General features: G+C 61.5%; 1 protein-coding gene across 1 annotated transcript; it reads right to left on the bottom strand.

Annotated features, from left to right (window-relative positions):
- Window positions 1-604: 604 nt before the first annotated feature.
- Window positions 605-17,458, bottom strand: RELT (RELT TNF receptor). Its single transcript, XM_021704689.1, has 13 exons — window positions 17,301-17,458; window positions 10,899-11,142; window positions 10,106-10,161; window positions 6,114-6,168; window positions 5,103-5,177; window positions 4,812-4,978; window positions 4,525-4,604; window positions 3,570-3,827; window positions 2,249-2,329; window positions 1,929-2,010; window positions 1,511-1,768; window positions 913-1,114; window positions 605-760 (listed from the first exon to the last, which is right to left on the bottom strand). Exons 1-13 carry the CDS (start codon window positions 17,456-17,458, stop codon window positions 713-715), a joined length of 1,764 nt encoding a protein of 587 aa, XP_021560364.1. The 3' UTR covers window positions 605-712.
- Window positions 17,459-17,878: the final 420 nt, after the last annotated feature.

Raw genomic sequence — 17,878 nt, 5'->3', positions numbered from 1 at the left:
CCTTCTGTAGGCAGAGCCAGGGATGGGCAGCCCCATGGGGGCCTGAAGGCACAGGCCCTGGAAGCCGCAAAAATGGGGCCATAGATAAAGCTACTAATGGGAGGGGTGGCAAGGAGTCAAGCTCTCCCCGCACACGACCCAGGCCAGAGCCTGCAAGGGACCGGAGAAGTCCTGGGCCCCGAGACACCTTTCTCTCCCCACTTCACGGTCAGAAGGATGGTAACCAGGTGATGGCCAGGGACTTGCCCACGGTTAGAACCAGGGAAACTCAGTCTCCAGCCCACGGCTTTTTGTTGCCCCTTCCCTTCATGGGGCCGCTGGAAGAGGAGGGAGAGGTCCACGCTAGGGCCCTGTACAGAGGCGGGGGCAGTAGATTACCAAGGTGTGGAGCCAGGGGTGCCAGGCAGAGGGCCCCTCCCCACTGCCAAGGCCTAGCCACCTGGTGGTACAGAAGATCCTGCAGGGTCCTAGGATCAGGGCAGGGCACGGGGGCAGGGGAGGGGCTCTCAACCTGCTCCTGCACACAGCACCCGCCAGCACCTGTCTTTGCACGGGGGCGGACACTCCCACCTCCAGGCCTTGGCCTTTGCTCTTCTGTCTGCTGGACCATTGCTTCTTGATCCTTATAGGCCCAGCTGCAGCTCTACCTCCTCCAGGAAGCCTTCAGAACCTCCCAGGACAGGGCCGCAGTGTCCTCAGCTGAGGCAGACCATCAGATAACCAGGTTGCTCTCACTTAGCCGGACCACGTAGCGGTTCTCCTGGGGGACAGAAGTGAGGGGTCAAAGCTGAGTCAGGGGGCTTCTGGGCCCCAGGAAAGCGGCCCCTGCCCAGGGCTCCCTGTACCTCCACCCCATCCGCAAGTCCGGGTTGGTCCAAGTGCCAACAGATACTTGCCCCCTCTGGGCCTCACCTCAGACTTGTTCTCTGCTGGGGGCTTCAGCCACTTAGTATGACTTCCACCACTTGCCAGCAGTGCCCGCTGCTCAGTGGGGGGGAGGCCAGGTTGTGGCGAATCAGGGAGGTCACCCCCCGAGGGCCCAGCCTCCATGATAGTCTTCACCTCAGAGGCTGCTGAACTTGACCGCTGCTCCGGAATTCGGGCCACTCGGAACCTGTGAGGAGTAGTGGTGCAATGATCCCCCCCATTAAAGAGGGAACCCTGGGTATAGAAAGGACATTACCTGCTAGGGTCCTACACCAAGTTCATGGATCAGAGCCTGAGCCCGTCCTATATCCTCCTACCCACAGATGAGCCCCCAGCCACCCAGGCCCTAGGTTGTAGGCAAACAGTCCTTTGGCCTGAGGGCCCCAAGGTGTGACGGAGGCCAGGACCCTGCGCTGGGGCCCAAGGGCTCGTGTGAGACACAGCAGAGCTGGGAAGACCTGACCACCCCACCCCCCTTCTGCCCATCACTGAACGGGATGTTCAGGGCTCAAATAGGGCCCCGTCTCCCCCACCCTGGGTATAGCGTCTCTCCCTGACCCTCCTGCATCTGTGCCCATCTCACCTGCCCACAGACAAGATGGTGATCTCGCCCTGGCGTCCTGCCTTGGCCCCCGCCTTGGGAGCCCTGGTCGGGTTGGGCAGGAGTTGGGGAGTGGGGGCAGCGGCAGCTGCGGCCTCAGGGGACAGCAGCACCTCGGGCCACTTCTTCTGGCTACAGCGGGAGCAGCAGGGGCCGGAGAGCGAGGCCAGGCCCTGCACGGTGTGGAGGTGGTGGCGATGCGGGCAGATGTGTGGCGTGCTGGGGGGGCCCGGCGGCAGCCTGCACAGGGCACAGGTGGGCGCGGTCACCAGGGCAGGCCTGTGCCAGGGGGTCCCAGGCGGTAGCGAAGGGCACTCAGGGTACCGTGAACACACCCGAGTGGTGACTCCCCCAGGAAGTAGGCTGATTCTGTACGGGCTTGGGGCACCTGCGCACTCACCTGGGCACAGGCCTGTGGCTGGTCTGCACCAGCTGTTTGCTGTGATACTCCTTGAGCAGCTCCTCCAAGGCCGCCGCATTCTCTGTGGGCAGCGGCAGTCAGAACCCGGCTCCGGGCCGGGGGGCGGGGGGGGGTGCTCCCCATGCCTTTCACCCCCGCCCCAGCCGGGGCCTCGCGCCTCTCCCTCCACCTCTCATCAGGCAAGAACAAGAAGAAAAGGGGCAGAGCAGGGTGGGACTCTGACCCCCATGGCTGCCTCAGGCTCTGGGAGGAGACCATCCTCTCCCGGGCTTGGCCATAGGGCCAGACCTTCCCCTCACCTTTCTTCTCTGTGATCAGGCGGACCAGGACCCCAATGGTGTCCTCGTTGGCATCTTCAGCCCTGTAGGCGGGGTTGATCCCTGTGGAAAAAAAGCCAGAACTGTGATCCTGGGGAGGAGGGGGGAGGGGAAGGTCATTGGGGGAGCCTCCAGGCTTGACAGCTACACCAAGATGTGGCAGCAGAGGGCACCCCAGGCCTCCCTACGAGTTGTGCTGCAAGCCTGGGTGTTTCTGCACTGGGGGCCCCCCAGGCCTCAGCTCATTATCACTGCTCCCTGCAGAGTGAGGGTGGCGGGGGCAGGCTTTTCTGGGGCCTGTTGTCTCCCCTCCACAGCTTCAAGGAGCTGTGGACTATCTTTCCGCCCAGACCCCCCAACAACTCAGGCAAATTCTGCCATTCCAGGCTTATCACATTTCCCTGCACACCACCCTGTCCACATAACTGAGGGCCATTAGGGCCCAAACCTCAAGAGCATGAGAATGAGCCACGTGACCAATCCGAGGCCCACAGCAAACAGCTCCTAGACCTTGCACCCAGGCAGCAGCCAGCAGTTAAAGGAAGACCTAGGCTAGGAAAACAAGTGTAGCCCCAGGTAAAATGGCCTGAGCTGCCATCTTCCCGCCCCCTCTAGACTGCGGTGTCAGGAGGTGGGAAGGGCTCTGGCCAGCTCCAGGCAGCCTGGGGCACAGGCATGGGAAGCACCATTTCAATTCTGACTTGGCCACAAGGCTCATTGGGTTGTGTATGCACACTGGGGACCCCGGCCCTACCGGCCTTCAAGGGACCGGGGCGGGCAGGAAAGGGGCCCAGGGCCCTGGGGCGGGGTTGTGAGGAACACATCTCTCCCTCTGGTTCCAGGACTCCTAACTCAAACCACAGCCTGGAGCTGAAACCCGACCCCTCATGGGGCCTGCCAAGCACAACTGCCCTGCCAGTGGCTCAGGTCAGAGGTCAGCCTGAGTTCCCAGAACACGCTCCAACCCTTGAACCACATACACACAACTGCAGCCCCCGAGGAGTCCAGGCCCCTACAGCTGGGCAGGGCCTCACCCAGGGTGCGAGTCCTGCTGAAGACGCTTGACCTGTGCTCTGCCCCTGTTACCACCTCAGGCCACTTCACCTCTCATTCCACTGTGTCACTGTAGGGTCTCCTCTGCATGCTGCACGTCCAGGAAGCCCTCCTGGTTAGCCCTCTGCAGGCCCCTCCCTGTCAGACCCTCTACGCCAACAGGTTCCCTTGCGCAGCACCCCCGGCTCAGTTGGGCTGGGCTCGTCTGTGCCCTCTGGCCTCCCCACCCAGACGCCAGGCCAGGCCTCACCGCTGCCTCCACCTCCGGGGCCGGGCCCAACCTCCTTGTGGGCCGTGCAGTGGTAGCCCTTCCGCTTGAGCAGGTTACACACCAGGATGCCCAGCAGCCCCATGAGGCAGAAGACAGGCACGATGGCAATAACCGCGTACTGGGCCGCCGTCTCCTCGGGGCCGCCTGCCCGTGTGCCGTTCCCAGGCTGCCGCGTGTCCCCAGCGTGGGTGGCCCCTGCTGCTACCTCCACGCCACGTCGGGCCCGCCGTCCCCGCTCTGAGCACCACAGAGGATGGCGGCATGGAGGAAAGATGGAGGCAGAGAGGCCCAGGGCCTGAGTTAAAGGGGGGAGGGGGGCACTAAGGTGTCGGAGCCGCCTACCGCGCACTCTCCATCATGCTGGGGAAGCAGCGGCCAGCTCCCCGCCAGCACGTGTTTTTGGCCATCTTATCAGTCAGCCAGAGCAAGGCCTCCTCAGGCCTCAGGACAGCCAGACCCTGAGCCCCGTGGCCCATCCCCCTCACTCTGGGGTGAACAGACAGCACGCGAGCACATGCCTGGGCACACGGGCCCCGGCTCCCGCCTCCCCATGACTGGGTCCGTGAGGGAGTTGCCTCAGAAGGTGACCGACAACAGGTGAGAGGGGTGTGTGCTCACACGCATCTGCACGTGTCTGAGGGGATGAGGACAGGAGACAGGAAGGATGTGAGCCCCTCAGCGCCCCCGACCCCCGAGCTGTGGCTGCCACCTGCTAGATGGTCTCTGCCACTCAGAAACAACGTGAGCAAACACACCGCCAGTGGGACAACCGATCACATCCTGCCGGACGCCCTCTGGCTGCACACCCTTCCCTGGGCTCAGGGTTGAGGGCCCCACTGTCCCGGATGGACACCGCGGGGGCCCCTGGGCTCAAGTTCACTGGATCCCCTCCTATACACACCCTCACCAGTCCTAGCCCCCATTGCTCACTCACCAGAGCAGCTGCGAGTACCCAGATGTGTCCAGGAGCATGGCTGACAGGGGACATGGGGGACCCCCGAAGTGGCAACCCACCTGCAGGGAGAGGAGATATCACTGAGGCCCAAAAACTCTCCTTAAGAGAGGCTCCTGCCAGGCACACTCACTGGTCCTGACCCATCCCATTTCACAGATGGGAAGACTGCGGCCTGCTCGGGGGGGGGGGGGGGTGAGGCTGGGACCCCAGGACCCAAAGTCCTGGTCAGCTAGCCAGGAGTCCTCAAGCCCCACCCCATGGCTCACCCAGGCTGGCAGTCTCCACACAGTGTGTCTTGAGTCGCTGTGCCTGCCTGGGCCTCCAGCCTCCCTCGAGGGCTGCAGCGGGAGTGGGCCTGGCACGGGCCCAGGCCCCACGAAGCAGAGAAAGTGCCCGGGGGACAGGACCTGCATAATGTGCCCTGCCCCAGGTCCTGTGGGAGGGAAAGGGTGAGAACAAAGCCAGGCCTCAGGTCCCTGGGAAGCCAGGTCTGGAGCATGGGCCCCTGGTCCTCAGCAGTCTTCCCAGGACAGGGCGGATGGGCGGGGCAAGCTCACCAGGTTGGGCTCCTTCCCAGGTGGGCACTGCCACGGGGTCGTTGACAGTGGAGAGGCCAGAGGCCAAGGCAGCAGCTGGAAGAACAGCGGGCAGGACACACTGAGAGAGCAGAAAGTGCGGGGGTGTGGCACCTCTGGGGCCATCTGCCCACCACCCACTTCCTAATACCCCGGGAGTGGGGACCACTGACCACTCGGAGCCAGCCTCCAGGTTTCAGGGACACTCTCTAACCTCCCTCCCTCATGTTGCAAATAAAACCTGCCTGTCCCATCCATACCTGCGGCATCGCCTCGGCCTAGATAGAGAGAAAACCCTATCCGCTTCTGGAAAGTGCTGGAAAACCCCAGACAGGGCCAGATCAGGATCTCAAGCCCTCAGGTCCCTGAGTCACACCCATTCCAGCTAACCAGAATGATAAAGAGGAAAGGCTTCCGAATTCCTCTCTCAAGTACTGTCCCCCTTCCTGCTGCTGTGGCCGACCCCCCCCACCAGCCCCTGTTCATCATCCCGGGGGCCAAGTCTGCAGCTGGTGCTTCCTATTCTGGACCCTCAAGAGAGTCTTTGGGACCATATCCTCCGTGACCTCTCCACAAAAAGCCAGCCAGTTCACACTCCTGCACCCACACAGGGCGGGATACATCCCAAGGAAGGGATCTCAATTTGCAGCCCCGGGCACATTCCACTGAGAGGTCCCTCTGCTCCCCATTCCAGAATGAACTACCTGCCCTGAATCCCTCCTGCTGTGGGGAGATTCTCCCCACAACCTGTCTTCCAATTTGGCCCCAGCTTGGGGTAAAGCTTGGGGTAATAGGCATGGAGTAAAGCCAGCTGCCCTGGAGGGCAGAGGGAATATCACACAGGAGGCTCTGGGGCCCTCCTCAGGCCCCAGATCTGGCTCCCAGCACCTGCCAAGCTGTGTAACCAACCTTGGCATGGCTCCTGGCATGGGGTCCCTGAGCATGGAGGGCTGGGGTACAGGGCTCTGTACCAGGATCCCAACCCGAACTCACCACAAAAAGGCAGGACAGGGGCCAATGTAGCGGGCTCAGCTTCATCCTCAGGCCCCTGGGAAGGAAGGAAGAGAGGCTCAGCAGGAGGTGGGAGTAGGCAGGCAGCTGTGGTCTGCCCTCCCGGCACTGCTTCCAGGACAAGACTAGACGGCAATTGGCAAGGTGTTGTGCGGCAGGCTAAGCTGGGGTAGTTTGGCCTAGACTTATCACACTCCCTCTTTCCCCGCAAACCTGCGTAGAGGTGGGGGTATGCTGGCTGGGGCTAGCCTCCCAGGGCAGCAGAGGAGGGAACAGAGAGCTCTGCCAGGTTTGGGGGGCTTCCCGGAAGAGGAAGGACTTCCTTCCCCTTCCATAAATAGCCAGGTGCACTGGGACAGGGGCAGGGGGGCCTGGGAGGAAGGAAGCCTGCAGCAGCAGTCCTGGGGGTTTGGGCTGAGAAGGCCTGCCATCCTCATGCCCAGACCCTCACCTCATCTCTAGCTTCCAGGCTCCCACCCCTTGGACCTCCTTGTGGGCCCTGGCCTTTCCTGTTTTTCTGCCTTCACTTTTGCGGTTTCTGCTCCAAGGAAGGCCCTTTCCCCCAGCCATCAAAGACCAACACGAACTCTTTCCAGAAGCGTCTCTAGATTTCCCTTTCCCCAAAGCTCCTGCATGTCTCCCTACCCCACCCCATCACAGTCCTGGTCCCCCTACGTGTCCCATTCCCGACCCGGGGGTCTTCTCCGCCGAAGGATGTGGAAGGATGTGTCCAACACTGGGGTGGGTCTGACTGCGACTCTGGGGCAGGAGCAGACCTTCTGCTGTCCTAGCGGCCAGCATTCAGCCTTCTGTCCTCTCTTGGTCACATACTACTGCCCTTAGCACAACAAGTAGTAGAAAACAGACATGTCCCTGTCCTCAGGGAGCTTACATCCCTGTTGACCAATGGCCAACAGATGAACGGGGAACGTCCCCCTGCCAGATGGTGGGGAGTGCCAACAAACAGTAAGGCAGGGTGAGGGCTCAGATGGCCACTGGCCTAAGGTTGAGCACCCAGGCTCCGGGTATGGCGTCCTCTGGAGAGAAGCCTCCAGCCAGTACACAGGTTGAAAGAGTAGGATCGGGGATTTGGTTTAGACAACAAAAGGGGCCACGACAGAACGAGGGAGTCCCCGTCACGTATTTCCAGGAGGCCTGCCTTCAGGCTCAGGAAGGGGAAGGAAGCTGGATTTGTCGGGCCTCCGCCACAGGCCACACAGCTTCTGACCCCTAAGGGGCGGCCAAGCCCCTGGCCCAGGGCCCCCAGCAGAGTGAGGGGACCCCACCTGGAGCCCCGTGCTGCGAGCCCGGTGGGAGAAGCGCTGTGTGCAGTCCACCCCGGGCCCCACGCGAGCCCCTCGGGCCTACAGTGGCCTGGCCTTCCCATCAGGAGGGAAGAAGCCCGAGGAAACTGATCCCCTCCCCGCCCTCGGGCAGCGGGGCAGCCGGGGGTTTGAATTACACCACAGAGGAGGGGGAGGGGCTGCAGGCACAACAGCCAGGGACTCTCCAGGTCACTGGCAGCGCCTCTGGGCCCAAGCCAGCTCAGGGGAAAACGGGACAGAAGGTCGGGCCACAGCCTGGCAGTCAGCTCCTACCCAGCGGCATACCCGGCCCCATCCCCCGGCCCGGCCCCTCCTCTGACTTGGTCACAAGTCTTCCTTTGCAGTTTCTGGCCCAAAGTGGCCCTTCCCCTACCCAGGCCCAGCTCCCGCTCAAGCCCTTCTCCGCATGAAGATCCTTCTTCATAGGATCTAACCCACGGACTTGACCACGAGCCCTAAGGCTGCAGACTGGCCCCACAGGGGCTGGGGCAGGGGTGAAAGGAGGCACAAGAGCTCCAGAGGAGAGGGCCCCAGTGCCACCTCTGGCCCTGCCTGGCCCCCACTGGGTGACCCGAGCCCACACGGAGGGGCTGTGCAGCTGCTTACCTCCAGGCAAATGGGGAGCTGTGATCTCGAGACTTCCAGGAGGAAAATGGGAGTCCAAAGGCCCAGACTCCAAGCCAGCAAGGGCCCACTCAGGCCCATTCACAGACACCCGCCGCCTAGCGCCCTGACGCCTTCTAATTATGTGCCTTCTAATTATCCCAAACTGGTACTTACTCCAGTCTGGCCGCCAGAGTCTCTGCTGACAGCCGCCCCCCTCCCCAGCCCCCACCTGCAGCCAGACGGAGCCCCCCGATGGACCTGTCCAGGCAGGCAGCCCATGCCGGCCACCCAGAACCCCCTCCATGCACACACCTGCTGTTCTGACCGCCCTCTGCGCCCCCTTCCCCCCAAGGCCTCCAGCATCTAAGCCTAGAATCTTGGAATCTTGACTGAGAAGCAACTTCGGATCAAAGCCCCTTGGCTGGTGGGTGTCCGTGAAGTCTCCACCCCTACTCCTCTTAGTCCTAAGGCCAGGCGAGTCACTGACCTTCCAAAGCCTCCAGAGGGCCCCCAGGAAGAAGACTGTCACAGGCGGGCAGATCAAGGCCCACAGCAGGGAGCCTCCTAGCCTGGGCCTGTCCTCCCCATTGCCACCAACTCCCTGTGGGACCTGAGCCCCTGCTTCACCTTGCTGGGTCTCAGTATCCTCATCTGCAAGATGGGGACAGTTCTCTCCCAGGGCAAGACTGCGCTGAGGTTTACAAGAAGTAATGAGCCTAACGCCGGTCCTGTGATTTCCTCCCCGATCGCTCCCCTCTTTCCCTCTGCACCTCAGGCCCAAGTTTGTAATTAAGTCTCTGTTTGCTTACTTGTTTCATGCTGCTCCCCACTCCTCACCCCCCCCCCACCCCGACAGCAGCAAGGGCAGGGTGTCTGTTTCATTTACCGCAAAACCCTCCCCCAGCAGTGTCTGGAGCAGGAAGCCTCTGCAGGACAGGCTGGGGTGGGGGTGGGGGCTTCCTCACAGGCGGTCCACCCCCACCTCCAAAAATGCCCGAACAATCAGACCCAGAAATTCCCTGGAAGAAAACCAGCTAGCGAAGCCACGACCAGGGCGGCGGAGCCCCAGGGAGGTGCAGCCCTGGAGGCCTCAGAGAAAGAGGAAGCTGGGACAGCACCCAGCCCTGGGGGCAGCTTCCCCTTTCCCAGAGCTGCAGCTCGGTGGGGTCACGAGGCCCCAGCCTGGGGCTCTCCTCTCCAGGCTCCCTCTCCAAGCTCACCCTGGCCTCCCTCGGAAGTTCCACAGTATCCCAAAGATCTCTCACCTCCCAGACGTCACCCACCACCCCTCGCCCTTGGCCCTTGGCCTCCAGTTCAGCCCCAAGTACAGCCTAGGTATCTTAACATTGGGATCTGGCCCCTGCCCCCCCTCCTCCCCCCGCCAGCCATTCTGGGCTTCTTTCACTCCCTACACTTGCTTCTCTCACTGAGGCACTGGTACCTGCTGTTTCCTCCACCCAGAAAACCTTCCCATCACCTGGCCAACATCTACTCTTCCTTTGGAGCTCAGCTCAAAGCCACTTCCTCCTGGAAGCCCCCCTTATGCATTCATCATCCTGCATGTAACCATCCTGTTTACCCAGCCTCTCCCCCAACAAACTCCATGCCCAGTGCTCAGCACAGGGCCTGGCTCCAGTGAGTGGATAGCTATATAGTGAACTGGGGATAGCTAGGGGGACGGATGGGGAACAGGGATCAGGCGAGTATATAGCTTCTGCCAAGGCTAGGAGGGCCCAGAGGCTGGAGTTAGGCAGGGGGGTTTGAAACTGGATCTGAACACCTGAGCTAACCTGGGGGAGAATCAGCCTGCCTTGCTCTGCTCTTCACTGGCTCTGTGGCTGTGGACACCCCCTCTCCCACCAAGACAGAGGGCTGGTGTGAGGCCAAGAGACTTCACCTTAAACACTCAGCACAGGGCCTAGCACAGTCACCCCTCAATAAGCATTCACCATACCTCAGGTTCCCCATGTGTAAATTACGGAGCGGGGAATGGCACACACTTGGCAGGTGTGACGTATGAAAGCTTCTTCTCCATTTACGTACAATGCTTGGCCCAGAGCCTGGTACACGGGAGGTGCTGGATTAGCCATGGTGAGGATCTGGGAGGAAGGAGGGTGTACGAAGGGAGAGAGGTCTGGAAAGGTAGGGGGTCAGAGCCCAGGTCACACCAAGACTTGGATGCAAGCTGAGAAGCCTGCACTGCCCTCGGGGCCTATGGGAGAAGGGTTAGGAGGCGGGGGAGAGGTATGGAACAATTTGCCTCTCAGAGGGCTCCCTGGGCTGCCTGCCAAGGAGGCAGGACTGGGGAGACAGAGGTGGGAGGCAGGTCCCCACGTGGAGCAGGGGGTGGGAGGCAGGTACTTCTGTTTCCCAGCCAGGGGCCCTAGGGCCTGTGGACCTCCCTGTAGCCTCCAGAGGCTAGAGTTGCCTGGAAACACATCTGGACACAGGCCTTCCTTGGCAGTGGCCAAGACAGAAAGACAAAGGCCGCCCGTCAATAGAGAAATCCAGGTTAGCAAGCAACCCAGTGGTTCCCTGGCAACTGGGGCTGAAGTAGGGCAGTGTCCACAGTAGGCGGCGGTGAGGGCAGCTAGGCCTGCCTCTTCGCCATCCTTCCTCCACCCTCGCAGGGAAGGCAACGGACTCTCATTCCCTTGGGGTCTGTCTGGGTTGCTCTACACCTTACAGAAGAGATGAGCATCCCTGTTTCACACCCAGGTAAACTGAGGCCACAGGCGATCACTTGTATGGGTCACAGAGCCAGGGAGTGGTGATGCAGGGACAGAGCCCAGGTCTGGCTGATTCTCCTTCCCCCCTCACTCCTGAGCCCCCTTACCTTGGAGCCTAGCCTAGGCCCCGGCATGTAGCGGACGTTCTCCGAGGGTCTGTCAGCTCGACGGCAGAGGCTATAGGGAGCTAGTGGTCCACAGAAGCGGTTCATGGAGAGGCCATTACAAAGCAGCCGGGCGGGCCCCCGGGGAGGAGGTGCTGCCCACCCCCCGTTCCCGGGGGTCTCTGAGGCCTCTGGGGTTTCCCTGCATCCATCCTCATCTGCATACTGCCCTAGTTTGCACCAGCTCCTGCAGGAAAAGGCACTGGCACCTGGGAGAAGCAGGAAGCCCAGGGAAGGCTGGGAAGAGGACGTCTCAGGGTAGCGGCCCGCTCCTCAGGCTGCTGCCAGGTGGGGTCTAGAGCTGTGCGGAGGCTAGCTCAGGGCCACTCAGTGAGAAGGGCAGCCCCATTCCCACCCCGGCCTTGGGCAGCCATGGTTTCCCAGGCCACAACCCTTGGGTAAGGACCCCCATGCCTGTGGACCCCAAATCCTACACCAGGGCACACCAGACAGCGGCTGTTCCCTGCCCCCCCCCCCCCGGGGGGGGGGCCCCGCACGGTTCCTGCCCTCCCTTCAGGCCGCCACACGGCCTGCACTTTCAGGGGCTTGGGGAGGTGAGGTGGGCAGGTGCGGCTGAGGGAGCTAATTGGCCCTTGAGACAAAGAAAAGGCTGAGGTGGCCAGACTAGGCCGACCCAGCTCCTCCCAGTCTGGTGTGGTACAGATGCAAAGCCTGCCCCTTCCCTAGCTGAGGCTGGGGCTGGGGCTGGCGCTGGGGCAGAGGGGTGCTAAACCACACAGTCATCTCTGGGGCAGAGCTGGGGCTCCCCAAACCCCCTCACTACTGCATGCCTCATTCCCATTCCAGGCCTCAAAGATAGGCTCCCAGGTTTCACAAATGAGGAAACTGAGGCTCAGAGAAGCTAAGGAGTACCCTCTAACAACTTGGTCTCAAAGGAGACAAGGTTTACCACCCAGGAGTGGGGGCAGGCAGTCCTTGTCCTCGCCACACCAGGCTCCGGCAGGCCCCACTGCGGCCCAACACCCGACTGCTCAGCGCCCCGGGCTTCCTGCCATGCTACTGTTACCCCACCCCAAGCAGGGCGAGGCTTCACAAGAGACTGAGGGGAGACCACAGGCCCAGCCAGCCCTGTCCTCCGGCTCCTCTAGACTTCGGGTGCTGAGGAAAGAGACCCCTCTCCCCAGCAATCCCAGGTCAGGCGGCCCTAACCAACGGCCACTGAGGAAAGGGGTCAGCACTGGCGGGAAGTTGGGCTCTGGAGCAGTCGATCCTGGGTTCAGGCTCTGGTTCGTCGCTTAGCAGCTCTGGAACCTTGGGCAAGTTACTTCCCCTCCCTGAGCTTCAGGGCCCTCTGCAAACAAGGGCTCTGGCCCCTGCCTCCAGGGGCTGCGGGGATAAGCGGAGCCTGTAAACAGTGCTGACCAGGGCCTGGCCTGACGAACCTCCCCCGAGCATCAGTTCCCACCACAGCCCACGAGGGCCAGAGGAAGAGCCAAGCTCAGAATTAAGCAGCACCCAGGCAAGGTCATCCAGTGGCATGCGGAGCAAGCAAGGGTGCTTTAGGGAACCCAACGTCAGTCCCAGCAGCACGAGGAGAGGAGTCCTGGCCTCCCAGGATGGCTCCGGGGGCCCATTTCCCAGCTGCTGTACAGCCTGTGCCCACGTGCTCCCCGACCAGCTGAAGCCGCAGTCAGGACCCAGCCCCACATCCCTAAGCCTCAGTTTCCTCCTCTGTAATTTGGGAGAGTTGTGCTTGTTCAGCTGACCTCTTGGCTGGAGGATCCAGAGTTCATAGGAGAACAGTGGCTCTTCTTACAATCAGGCTTCAGCCCAGGTGCCACCTCCTGCAGGAAGCCTTCCCGGCCTCCCTGTCTGGGCGGACCCTCCCCTCTCCTGGCCCCTTCAGCCACAGGTGATCTCCCTGGAGGAAGGAAGGCAGGCAGGCAAGCGTATGCAGGAAGCTGGGCACAGAGCAGGGCCAGGCCCCTCCCTCCACTCATTGCTCCTTCTCACAGTGACCACAATATACAGACCCAAACTTAGGTCCTTCCTTCTGGAAGCCCTCCTTCCTTCTCTCTCCACCCAGTCAGACCCTGCTTCTAACTGGCTGCAGAGGCCCCTCCATCCCTCTCTCTGTGCCAAGTAGTCAGGGCACACGCTCACGGCCACATGGGCAGTTTATTTATAGAGCTCTCATCTTTCCCAGGGTGGCCGAGGAAAGCGCTCTGGCCTTCCAGGCAGACGGACCAGGGTTAGGATCCCAGTGACACTAGGGTCTTGCAAGTCCCTTCCCCTCTCTGGGCCCTCCTTTCCCTGCCTGTACCTGGAGGAGACTGCCGACCCTCAGGACATGACACTAAAGATGTGCGAGCCTCAGGGGTCCTAATCCCAGGGCTGGGCACACAGTAGGGATGCAGCACTGGCTCCCTCCTGTCCTCCTTGCCACCCCAGCCAGTGGCACTGGGACCAGGCCTAGGCACCCAGGGCCTCAGCAAACAATGGGTGCTGAGCTCGGCCAGAGACCTCATCCCACTCACCCCCAATCCTGAATGGGGGTGGGGCCAGATGGGCCTTGCTGGCTGATCTCAGGCAAAAGATCCATACAAAGACTCCATACAGGAGTCTGGCCTGATCCAGCCAGGCCAGGTGCTGAACAGCCCCACCACTTCCCCCTCCCAAGGCAGGTAGCCAGCACGGTCCTTCTGTGGAAACTGATGTCAGAATTGTTAGACAAACCCTGCCTCCGCGTAGAGACAGGGCAAGGCAAGATCTTGAGCGCCAGACTCCAGCATCATGGCTGTGGGACTCAAACTAGGTCTGCTCCCCTCTGCCCTGAGTCTCTGCTTCCCCACTGAACAGCTTGGGAAGGAAGGGGATCCTCTGTCAGTGCCGTTGAGACCTGAGCCCAGGGCCTGGCACACAGCAGGCAATCTGCTGGCCCAGAACGGGGGTCTTGTCTGAGGAGGGCCCATGGCAAGCACCAGACAGATGTGCCCCTACAAAAAGGATGGCCATGAGTCTTCGCCTCCAAGCCCCCAGCACACACGCAGGAGCATCGGAGACTCTGGGTGCAAACCTCCCTGTGCATCCCACCCAGCACACAGTAGGCCCTCGGTGGCTGCCCTTCCTCAGGAAGAGGCCTGGCCAGCACAGATATGGCAGCAAGAGAGGGCAGGCTTCTGGCCGGGGCCACCCTACCCAGCTGGGTATGCAGTGCCTATGAGTGCCCCACACCTGAGCCTATTCCCAAAGGTGAGAGGGGACACCTGGCAGGTGGACCACAACAAAGAGGAGGAACTAACATTGGGCTGGGAGGGCTTCCTGAGTGAGGGGAAGCTGTACCCTGAATGGCCAGGAGGGTTCTAGAAAGAGGAAACAGCAAAAGCAGAGGCAGAGTCGAACCGAAGCATCTGGTAGGGAGAGATGAGGGTGAAGATGTAAAGTTCAAAAGATCTTGGAAGGAAATGTCGAGGCTAGGATGAGGAATCTGGACTATATTATGTAGGCAAAAAAGTAAGTGGCCCTAGGGAGGGTGCTCTGACAGGGCGTGGAAGAACTGGAAATGGAGGCAGGAGGCTAGCACAGCTGTCTGGGCCAGAGCGGGACGTAAGAGGGAGCTGTGATTTTGTGAAGGTGTGTCTCGGGCCACATCCCGGCTGCCGGGGGATGTGTGGCAGCACCGAAGGTGGGTAGGGGCCCTGTCTGGAGGGTGAGAGCCAGAACAAGAGGGTTCTGGGGCCCTTGGGTAAGTCTCGGCCCTTCTCAAACCTCAGTCTCGCTCACTCGCTCCGGAAAAGGAAGCTGACCCTACAGACAGGGGCAGAGCGCTGACTGCCCCTCAAAGTCTCCCCTCCTTGGCCAGACACGGGTACCTCCCTCCGGCAACTATCAGATGAGTCCCAACGGGGACCATGTGTAGAAACCCAGCCTGGGCCCACTGTCATCCTGGGAGGCCCAAGTTCCCAGAAAGGTCTAGCTTGGGCGGGGCACAGGATAGGGCTGGGAGGGCCTCCATCAGGGCTAGGACCCAAAGAGGAGGCTAACCCTTCCCCTCTCCCAACCCCTCCCTGGGCCCTGAGCTATTTCCCTGTTTGCTGGGGATGGAAATAACTCAGGCTCAGCCCCAGGAGACCAAGACAGCTATTCTGATCAGCCCCAAGAAGCACAGCTCCAGTCATTCCAGAGAGGACCGAGGGACACCCTGACCCCCCAGCTCTAGCTCTCGGCCAAGCGGCAGCAGTGGTGACAACTAGCAGGGGCCTCTGGGAAGAACAGAGAGACTGAAGGACTGAGAGGATGGGGCAGAAGCTCAAGGTCACCCCCGGCCTGCCCCCCACCACAGCATGTGGGGAGATTTGGGAAGGTGCCCCTAGAGCAACTCTGAATAGGGGAATAAAGCCTCTCCAGTATGGTGAAGGTCAACTGGGATTCTCAACTATCCTTGCCCCCCCCACCCCCCGCCCAGAGCCTGGGCTGTGCTGCTGACTCCTGACCCTCTTTGTAGCTATGTGGATGCTCCCAAAACCAGCTGCAGGCTCTAGAAGACGGGAGACAGGCCTCTCTGGTGACCTCTGGCTAGGGGTGAGACCTGTGGGAAGGGAAGAAGAGGAGGAACAGGAAGACCACATAACCGACCCACCCACAATGTTTCAGACATGTGCAAATACACACCACACTCAGAACTCACAAAGGCACACTCTGACAAGGCCTTGCTTGTCAGCCCAGGTTTGAGAGAAGCCTAGATAAGCCATGAACAGATATTAGAAAGGTGGGTGGCCCTCTCCAAGCATCTCACAGGGTTTTGGGGGCAGAAAACCTGAATTCCAATCCTGGCACTGTCCTGACTCTGCATGACCTTGGGCAAGTCACTTTGCTTCTCCGAGCCTTGGTTTCCTTCTCTGAAGAATAGTCACATCTCAGAACCACTGTGAGGATTCAGCAAGAGTACACCAGAAAGTGTTCAGCATAGCACCTGGCACCCTCTATCCTCGCCCCAACGCAGAATGCAACCAACATTTTCAGAGGAGAACAGAACTTCCAGATCCTTTAGCAGGTATCCCCTCACCCCACCTGGTCTAGAGAGCCCAGTTTCCATTCCACTCTGCATGAACCCAACAGACCCTCTTGTGGAGATGGGAGCCTCATAGGGTCTGGCCCAGACGGTGAAGCGGTCCTGCTCCAGCTCTCCAAATCAGACACCACTCGTGGGGAACAAGTCCGTACCCCCTCTCCCCGCACAAAGGGAACTGAAGGAGACTGAGGCCAGAGAAGTCAATGTCTATGGATCAGAATTCTGGCTTGGTCTGAGGAGCTGTACTTCCATCCCTGTCCCCAGCAGCCCCTGGGCCACTGTGTCCCCAGCAGCCAGCCTGCCCCCACCCCCCACTGCAGTCTTTCTGCCTGGAGGGAGGGAGGGGAGAACAGAGGAAGTTGACCCAAAAACAATAGAGGATCCCAAAGTGATGATTCACAGTCCATTCACAGCCCAACACCTCAGTGTGCAGAAGGGGAGACTGAGGCCCAGTTGGGGCAGGGTCTGAGGAAGATGGGCCCAGTGAGAATACAGGTTACTGGGGACAAAGCTTTGCCAGGCGTCTGGGACCTCAGTGTGTGAGTGTGTGTGTTTGGGTGGTGGAGCCTGAGGCTACCTCAGGGCCCCCCAGCTGCTGCCAGAAATGTCAGTCACCTCACCAGATGTCACCCAGGCTTGGCCTCCTCTCCCTCTTCCAGGGCAAGTCACTCTGGGTCCTCCCCACTGACTAAACTGAGATGCTGAGAGGTGCCCTCTTGGGGACAATTCTGGAGAGACCCCTCGCCTCCCCTCCTCCCCCTCCCTCCATCTACAGGCAGGTGTTTGAGGCCCCTCCCCTTTCCGCCTCTTACTCATTCCCCTGAGGCCCGTACACACGGACTGACGGACACGGACACACACACACACACACACACACACACTGACAATACTTGACCCAATAAGCACACTATGGCTCCAGGGATTTGGGGGCTGGTCCTCACAGTCACTTGGGGTTCCTCTCCCTCTATTTCACACTCACTCGCATTAGGGAGCCGCTCTGGCCCTGCCTTGGTCACGTCCCAGGCCACACACAGACTCAGTGACCGGGGACTCACAGTAAGCTGGGGTCACGGTCACCCGCAGGGTCCTGGGGTCTCTCTCACACAATCACAGGCGCTCACTCGGCCTGTCAGAGACACACAGAGCCCCTCTGTGTCTCCCGCTTGGCCCCGGCGTCACCGTGGCTCAGTGTCCCGGCCACACGGTCTCCAGGGCTGGGCCGCCTCACGCGCCGTGTCACCCACAGTCACGGGCTGACACCGTTCAGAACCCCCCCTCCGGCCACCCCGCGCCGCCGCCGCCCCGTCCCGCACCCGTCCCGCACCCGTTCCTGGTCTCGGTCCAAGTTTCCCGGGTCGGGGGCGTCTCCGGGGCCCGCCGATTCCTCAAACTGCAAGTCCCGCCGCGGCTTCGCCACCGCGCACGGCCGGGCCTGGAGTCGCGGCCGGAGGACGCGCAGGTCCCGGGGCATGGGTCTCAGAGACGGGTGGGGACCGGTGCGCGGAAGACGCCCGGACAGGACGCGGGGGCGGGGGGGGGGGCGCGCTCAGGGCCGGGGCTGCGGCATCCGCCGCGCCGGCCAACTTCCTCAGAGACGCGGGGAGGCAGGGGCGCCACTCGGGTCCGCACCCCTCTAGCCCCGGCAGCGAGAAGCACACCCCAGGCTGAGGCCCCGCGCGCCCTCCTTACCTGGCCGCCCCGCAGCAGCTCCCAGCAGGGCCCCAGGGTAGAAGCGCAGCCCCGGGCCCGGCTCTGCGAGCGCACGAGCGGCCGCGCAGGTTGCGCGCCTTTTGAATGAATCGCTGGCCTGGCCGGGAAGGTGCGCAGCCCCGCCCCCGCACGTCACGGCCGTCGGCCCCGCCCCCGACGTCAGAGCCCGGGCTCGCGCCCC

Source organism: Neomonachus schauinslandi, chromosome 11 (assembly GCF_002201575.2).
Source record: "Neomonachus schauinslandi chromosome 11, ASM220157v2, whole genome shotgun sequence".
NCBI classification, from domain to species: Eukaryota; Metazoa; Chordata; class Mammalia; order Carnivora; family Phocidae; genus Neomonachus; species Neomonachus schauinslandi.
This window is presented reverse-complemented; position numbering and strand designations above follow the sequence as displayed.

Excerpts from the sequence above, each read along its gene's own strand:
- RELT (XM_021704689.1), bottom strand. The coding sequence starts at position 17,458 with ATGCCCCGGGACCTGCGCGTCCTCCGGCCGCGACTCCAGGCCCGGCCG. Across the intron at positions 4,979-5,102 it reads CTGGGAAGGAGCCCAACCTG|GACCTGGGGCAGGGCACATT; the intron begins GTGAGCTTGCCC and ends TCCCTCCCACAG. Across the intron at positions 1,769-1,928 it reads AGCCACAGGCCTGTGCCCAG|GCTGCCGCCGGGCCCCCCCA; the intron begins GTGAGTGCGCAG and ends TGCCCTGTGCAG.